The following is an 8,517-nucleotide window of genomic DNA, read 5'->3' as shown; positions in this document are numbered from 1 at the left end:
ACGATATTTCAAAGATTATAAAATCATCCCACGGCTTCTGGTGGTAACTTCGAACGTGATAGAGGATGAAAAGAAAGAATAATTATGTAACCATAAAAGGAGGTCAAGCACGGTAAATTTATATTCCGATTTGGAAGGCGCATCGATACAATCGAAACCGACTAATCTAATATTAATCCAACGGCGCCCACACACGGCCAACGATCGACGGCGACCCAAGCCATCGGGAAGTAAAAGCTCTCATATTGACCGATCGATCGTTCGTTCGTTCGTTCTCTTTTCTTCGCCCTCCCTCTTTGAAATTTCCTCCACTCCTTCCGTCCTCCGTTCGCGATTCCTTCTCCTCTTCTATTAAAAGCCCAAAGCTTCTGTCCTCTCCTCCTCTCGATCGACCTATCCCAATTCCAATCGCAATCCCAATCCCTATCCAAGTCGGAATCCTCCCCCGTGTCGATTTCGTCTATTTCTATATATATTTATATAAGAGTAGTAAGAAGGGATTTATATAGATAGAGATTTAGGAGGAGGAGGAGGCGATGGCGAAGCTCTACGTCCAGGCGGTGCCGCCGGCGGATCTGAACAAGAACACGGAGTGGTTCATGTACCCCGGGGTGTGGACGACCTACATCCTTATCCTCTTCTTCTCGTGGCTCCTCGTGCTCTCGGTATTCGGCTGTACCCCCGGGATGGCCTGGACTATCGTCAATCTGTTCCACTTTGCGGTGTGCCCTCTATTTTTCCCTATCTATGTCTAAAATTAGATATTATGATGAAAGATTTGATTTTGATGGTGATTTCTTGTGAATTTATGAATCTTTGCCTTTTCTTTTCTTTTGGCTTGATGGAATTTGAGGGTTTCTGATCTTTTTTGCGTGAATCTGAGGTCCGGATATGTGTTTTTTTGGACGGGAGAGCACTTTGGGTTTCTAATTATGTGTTTGTTTGTGTGTTCAGATGTTGGGATCTAGAGATTTATAGGTTCCCGTTTAGGAAAGAATTGGGGAACATTAGCTGTTTTGAGATTGATCTGCCCTCGAAGTGATTTTTTTTTTTTTAATAATGGAATTCGTTTCGGTATTCTTGGATTTCTCAAATTAGCCATCTTGTGCATGATGCAGTTAAAAAAAAAAAAGGATCTTTGGAACGATTCAGAACAGAAACAGTCTTTTTCCGTAATCCGTATGAATTAGGGCATTAATAAAACTTTTCTCATTATATGCTCATAGTGATCGGGGAAATCTTTTTTACAAATGTTGGAAGCATGACTCTTAACGTAAGTCTGCTTCATGTCAATTCTAAGTCTGTCTGGTGTTGCTTCTCAACTGGAGCTCATGTTTGAGGAATTTGATACGTAACTGAGTATGAATGAGTCATGATTTTCCTTCCTTCCTCCTTTCCTTTCATTTTTTTCCCACTCGTTAAGCGCAGCTTTATTGAGTTTATGGCTTTGCTTGTTTTCGCGAGCTGTCCAATTGGTGCTGAAAATTTCAGTCCTTATGTTGTCGCGTGATGAATTCATGCTTTACTTCGTTCTATAATGGGTTAGGAGACAATTAATACCTGAAATCAATGCAATTTTAGAATCTGAAGTTGAGGGAACGCAAGAGATTGTTCGTGGTATTGGTGCTTCAGGTGGAGCTGAGCTTTTAGTCTGCTAAGGACTGCATTTCTGAGAGGATTGTAAAGACTGCAAGTCATCAAAATTATCAAATCTGAAGAGAAGCATGTGTGGCAAAAGTTCCTTGTATGCATGCCTTTGGTCCCCTTTTTCTTGAAGGAATTGCAAACTCAATTTTGCACTTATCTCCACATTGGCAACTTATAAAACATAAACAATTTTGTTATTTTGATATCTAATTACAAATCCTTGATTGTTTCTTTCCTTTTTGCATCTCTCTCTCTCTCTCTCTCTCTCTCTCTCTCAGGCATTTTGTTGTAACAACTCAGGCCTATATCTATGTTCTGCATATGTTTCAGATGCTCCAATAAAAACCTTGTATTTTAGTGACATCTTTTGCTGTGTAGTACTTTACATACATACATACCTATATCTATGTTCTGCATATGTTTCAGATGCTCCAATAAAAACCTTGTATTTTACTGACATCTTTTGCTGTGTAGTACTTTACATACATACATACATACATACATACATACATACATATATATATATATATATATATATATATATATATATATATATATATATATATATATATATATATATATATATATATATATATATGTTCTGCATATGTTTCAGATGCTCCAATAAAAACCTTGTATTTTACTGACATCTTTTACTGTGTAGTACTTTGCAACTGATACAGTACATCATAACACAGGATGAATGCTTTCCTTTTTTTGCCCCCAGTCCTTTGTTTCCACTTATGTCTTGGTACATTTCAAAGAAGAAACTTTTTTCATAGAGCTAGGTGCTATAAGCACTGATATGTGAAACCTGAAATAACATAAGCACTGGTGAAATGTGCTGGGCATTCCTATGTCATTTGACACTAAGAAAAGCCGGTTGTATATTTCAATCATAGCATATTCTACTGCTGGGACTGTACTGATGCATTTGAATTATTGGGAAACAAGTGAAGAAGACTTTTCTTGTGTATGTGTGCTGTTACAAAGGGTTATATGTTATGTACTTGTTTGTGTTGTTTTCATGGAAACATGTGTTTGCTTGAGTCCTAGACATGCAGATTGTTCCCATAAAAAATGAAAAAATTGTGTTTGGCATCTGGCTTTTCTGGTTTAGTACAATTCTTTCATTATTTTTACTCAGGCATTTGAATTTAAAAATTTTTGAACTAATTGTTCTACTTGTTATTTTGGCTTATTATTTAAATTTTTCTTTGTTTCTACATGTTCTTGGGTCGTATCACATTCTTTTTCTTCGCCCCTTTTAACTCCTACAGGTGGCCTGATTGAATCCTATGTTGCAGATAACCTATCACTTTTTCCATTGGAAGAAGGGAACTCCCTTTGCTGATGATCAGGGTATTTACAATACTTTGACTTGGTGGGAGCAGATGGACAATGGCAAGCAGCTTACACGTAATCGGAAGTTTTTGACTGTCGTTCCTGTGGTTCTGTAAGTATTCTTGTCAGTTTTGCTTTCATTTGACTTCCAGTTTGTTGACATTTGAAAATCACGAGGAACTATTTGCATAAAGATACCTCAGTTATTCAGAAAGGCATATATGATCCACTATAATTTAATAATTTATTTCATATAATTAACTTCTGGACACTCTTTATATACATGTGTATGGAATGCATGTGCTTGTAATTTGCCTTTTGTGTGCTTATAAGAGCTTTGTGCTTAATTTGTTGGACAATATGTCTGCTTTGAACTTGGTGGTAATTACTTGAATTATTCTAAGTATATTTTCTTTGATGAATTTTTTAGATAAAATAGACCCTTGGAGACTCCTGGGAAATGATTGGGTGGACAATTATAATATGAATAACCTGAAATGGGCTCTAATTGTCGATCTAAAATGTGAATTATACAACTCATGAATTTATCATGAATTATGAACTAGAATTGGTTTTTAATTTCACATAAGACCATAAAAAAATTCATGCTTTTTTGTACTTAAGCTAATGTAATTACTTATGTGGATCTATTTTGCTCATATTCATAGAAATTGAAGCTATGATCAAATATGCCTATAATAACAACAATGTTCTGTTTTAACATGCAGCCTTAGATCTTTAATGTCTAGTTTATAATTGAAAATCATGATATGAGCTTTGGAATGCTCTATGAAGGGGTGGTTATACTGATTGCAGCCTGAACTACATCTATCAATGAAAATAAAGAGAACCTATATTGTCCTGATTGTCAACTTATGGTTCTTCATGCATAACATTGTTTGGTTTTAGTCAAGATTCACAATCTTGGCACCAAGCCTTGGGAGAAGAGATGATTTTCTTTCTTTTTTTTTCTTTTTCTTTTTTTTTTTTTGGCAATTTTCATACCCAATTTTGGAGCAATTTTCATCTAAATTCTGTGTCCTATTCTGAGAAGTATAGGTATATAAAAGTGCTATTATAGCTGTAGTCTGGATTAGTCAAGGTTTTTAATATACTAGGATTGTGGTTTGGATTGATTTTGTTTGCTTTTCACATTGGATTTTGTAGAGATGGATTTGCTATTTTTACAAAGTTTGAATGTCTCCTATTTTCTTCTTTTTTTTTTTTTTTTTTTGATTTTAGAAGTCCTGTTTAGTAAGTCTAATTATGTATTTAGCTATAAAAAGATGGGGGAGGGGATGATGTAAATTCTGTTTTGGTGATGATAAGTACTGAATTGTTTGAAATGCTTTTCTTCTCTATTGAGCAGAGCTTCTATCTTTACTTATGTACCTTTCTAATCTTTATTCTTCTTTCTCTAATGGTTTCTTTTCTCCATTTTTTACCCCTCTATTGCTCTCTTTGTTGATTATGCTGTTCTAAAGAGTAAAAACCAGATTTCAGAATTATTTCAGCAATGTAACTTAATTGTGCAGCCTGATTCTCCATTCTCTGCATCATCTGCTTATTTGATATCTATTGTTATGGTTGTAGTCAGTTCTTTCAAGTGAAAATGAAATGCTGAACCGAAAGAACATTCATGAATATAGTCTAACACTTTATTCTGGTTATGAAATTTAGTAAAATAGAGTGCTGAGAGCTGTTCTCAATTTGCTTAAACACAAAAAACAAAGGTTCAATCTATTAGTGGATACTTTCTTAAAACATATGGAGGCTTAACTGAGAAGATCACTTGATGGCAAGGATTAGACTGTTGATTATTGTGCCTTTGCTTTTAGGGCCAGCATGCTATGTGCACTAGCTGTACCTTGCTAACCCTTGTCAAGTAGTGGCATGAAAAGATGCCTGTAAAGTATTCAGAGTTTGCATGCAAAGGCTTACTACTTTATAACAATTTAAATATATTAATCAAACTTTTACTTCTTTATACTAGTCTGTGAATACATTTTAAACATATAATCAGTTTTTGAGCAATCTATAAAGACTTACAACATAAGTCATTCTAAACATATATGTTGATTACTGTTTAAGATATGCACTGTATGGTTCTATGGAAATTGTCGTACAAGTTAACATGACAGAACTTTCTTATGTGTCAACAAGAAGAATGAGCATAAATCCTACTGGAGAACATGTAACTGCTCTTACACAATAAGAATTCATTTTAGGTGTTCTACACATCACTAGTACTTAGGGAAGCCTATATGTTTGTAATACTATATATACTGTTGGATGGTAATACCAGATGGATGGGAATGGGATGATACAGAGGTACAAACCACTGTACTGTGCCGATAACCTGTTGACCTGGTAAGATATGGTATGGTGCATGCACTTTGATTTTTTATTGGTGAGGGTATTAAATCTTGATCTTGAAAGACTCTATTAGGAAAAGAATAAGACATGTAGGGGTAACAACTACCGTCCAGAATGAAGCCTGGCAATAGTTATTGTTGCTCATGCAGAACTTTATAGTCATTTGAACATAGAATATTAGGTAACCACATTTTCAATACATTGTGAAATTCATAATTATATCTGTATTTACTAGAGTATTTTTCTCCCTTTTGGTTTCAGAATGTGTGAAGAAAATGAGCTACTGTGACTCTGGTGTTCACATGGACCATTCTTAGCAGCTGTGGTTCTGATATTAGATCATCATAGTTTGCTTTACATTTGCTCTATGACAATGACTTTTTGACATTAAACAAGAATTCTAGTAGCAGAACAAGGAGCTGATTAGATAGTTTTAACTGTAATGAGTTGTCTCCACGATTACTTAATCAAAAGGTGAAATATGACTTATTTTTTACTGCTGGCCTAGTAAATGTAAGTTCCATGATAAGCTCAAGAATGCAATTCCTTGGCTATTGGATAAGTGATACAAATGGATTGGTTCCAGAATTTCATGTGTTTTACTTATTGTAATGCAAAGTACTTGTAATGTGTAGTAATAAGCTTTTGCATTATTAATTCTCACAGACAAAGTTCACTTGTTCGTTCTTACTGGTAGCCTTCATATTTGACAAGTTCTTGATAGGTTTCTGTAACTTTAATACCACATCAATTTTATGAATTTTCAATATGAATGCGTTTTGCTAAATGATTCTTGAAACTTTGTAAATAAGAAAATAATGAACAATTCACATTTTAAAACCCCAGAAAGGGCGAGATATGTAATGATGCAGAACTAGAATACGATCAACATTGTTTAGAAAGTTATAAACAGTTTATGCTTTGAGATAAGGAAAAAGAAACATGCATCAAGAGAGACCATGTTTTGTCAATCCTTGTCTCCCCGTGCTTGTCAAACTGTTTTGTTGGTTATTATAGGTTCCCATTTAGATATGGTTCACAACTTAGTTGGGTGCAGGCCACAAAGATTGTACTTTCGTGGGCTTTTTATATGCTGGTCTATTTTGGATTTATCTGATCTTTTGGCCTCAAATTAAACTTGCCTGTTTGCAAAAAAATCTGGCTAGCATACTTTTTCATTTCTGGTTGTGCCAACGATGGACCCAAATATGAGTAAAATATTGATAACCTCGATTTAGTGATATGAGTATTGTTCTGACATATTATGCTGCTATACATGAAACATTATATTGGTGAAAGAGTTCACTGAATAATTGGTAGCGGGCTGCTTATAATAATCATATATTTGTAATAATTAGTTGATTTATAGTTTTTGATGTTTGCTGCATTGTTCTGTGCTTTATTCTGTCATCTGTTGGCATCAGAGGTTCTCTGGTAAAAATAAAATGGTTTTAGTATTCACGGGAGAACCATCCCTCATTATTAACAGAACACACATTCAAGTGCACTTTCCTCTACTATGAGGTTTTTGTTCCGTTGGGAAAATACTACATGCTGGCTTCACTTGTGCTACATTCATTAAAAATCATAAACATGCTTTCTATTCCTTAACCATTTTGCTTTATACTGAAATGCTTGAATTTTTAGCAAAAATATAGTTGCAATCATGACCTAAATTCAAATTGATCATGACTGCATTCTATTAAAAATAAGCTTTGGATCCATTTTCTTCTAATTATTGCTTCCTGTAGTATATGCCTGGAGACCATCAAGCATGAACTTCAAGCCTTGATTTACTGACACATGTTGAGGGGCTCCTTTATTTTTCCTGGCAGGTACTTGATAGCCTCCCATACAACTGACTACCAGCATCCAATGCTTTTCCTCAACACGCTTGCAGTGATTGTGTTGGTTGTCGCCAAGTTGCCTAACATGCACAAGGTCCGCATCTTTGGAATCAATGCAGGTAATTGAATGGCAGTGCTCAACAGATATCCCAGTTGATATCTTTTTTGTTGATTGCTGGATCCCTATACTCTACTAAATTTGGGGCCCGGCATGGTCTAGCAAGTAGCACTCTAGTCTTTTAGTAGGTGGTTTGTAATCTCTGTATAGAAAGCACTTCAGAAGCTAGAAATGTTTGTCAAGCTGTGTCTGATAAATTAATGCTTTCTTTAGACTTTTGATAAATTAAAGCTGTCTGTAGACTGTCTTTCATGTTGCAATCTTTTTTCTGGTAAGAGCCAGTGTTCTGGGTGTAATGTACACTTCCCTCTCTGGGAAGGACTTTGTTTTGTGGCTATTTGTGGTGCCACCTTTTTAATCGTTCCTCATCCATTTCTGGGCTTATGTTCATGTATGGAACAATAGTCGTGAATGATCTTTTTCCTTCTTTCTTCTTTTGGTGCAGCTAATAGTGAATGATCTTAAGCAGTGTGTATCTTCATTATGTGATAGAAGAAACGACTACGTGCTCAAAGCAGCAATGATTGGATACCAATCAATCCTACCGAAAAGGTGTCTACAAGTAATGAATTTAAACCTGTCTCTCGAAGGAAGGAAACCTTCAGAGATCAAAATAAGAATATGGTTTCCTAAATGAATACTGAATAAATATTGGGTTCCCAGAATTGCTGGATGGTGAAAGTTCTCCACAGATGGTGCTGGAGAATCACAAGAGGAAGGATACATCTAAAAGAATTAAATGTTGTGTTAGCCCTATTTTGTGCAAAAGTATGTCAGAACTACTTCCCTGCGAACAAGGCCCAAGCAGATGGGACAGGAAGAAAAAATGGTTTATGTTAGCCAATGATGGGCAGGGTTTCCATAGTTTGGATTCTCAGATAATTAAGTTAATTATGGATGGTGATGGATTCCCAAGTCCAATTTCAGGTGCTTGGTGAGGTTTGCTGTACCGTTGGATACCATATAATACTACCATCATACCATATACTAATATTGTAATAGGGTCGCAATGATAGGGGGTTTGGCATTGAGACGCCGAATTTTGCCTGATGATCTAAGATACTAATATTAAAATAGTTTCAGACGGAACAATTCAATAGAGGACTTTGTAACTTACGGGTGAAAGCTACGGTATGCTGGATTTGTTGTTTCCGATGGTGGTTTAGGTAAGATTTTCCAAGGTCA

General features: G+C 35.4%; 1 protein-coding gene across 1 annotated transcript; it reads left to right on the top strand.

Moving 5' to 3' along the window:
* Nucleotides 1-292: 292 nt before the first annotated feature.
* Nucleotides 293-7,716, top strand: LOC105054108 (uncharacterized). The gene is made up of 3 exons (XM_010935538.4): nucleotides 293-722; nucleotides 2,955-3,103; nucleotides 7,203-7,716. Exons 1-3 carry the CDS (start codon nucleotides 537-539, stop codon nucleotides 7,339-7,341), a joined length of 474 nt encoding a protein of 157 aa, XP_010933840.1. The 5' UTR covers nucleotides 293-536; the 3' UTR covers nucleotides 7,342-7,716.
* Nucleotides 7,717-8,517: the final 801 nt, after the last annotated feature.

The sequence above is a fragment of the Elaeis guineensis genome, chromosome 11, assembly GCF_000442705.2.
Source record: "Elaeis guineensis isolate ETL-2024a chromosome 11, EG11, whole genome shotgun sequence".
Classification (NCBI taxonomy): Eukaryota; Viridiplantae; Streptophyta; class Magnoliopsida; order Arecales; family Arecaceae; genus Elaeis; species Elaeis guineensis.
This window is presented reverse-complemented; position numbering and strand designations above follow the sequence as displayed.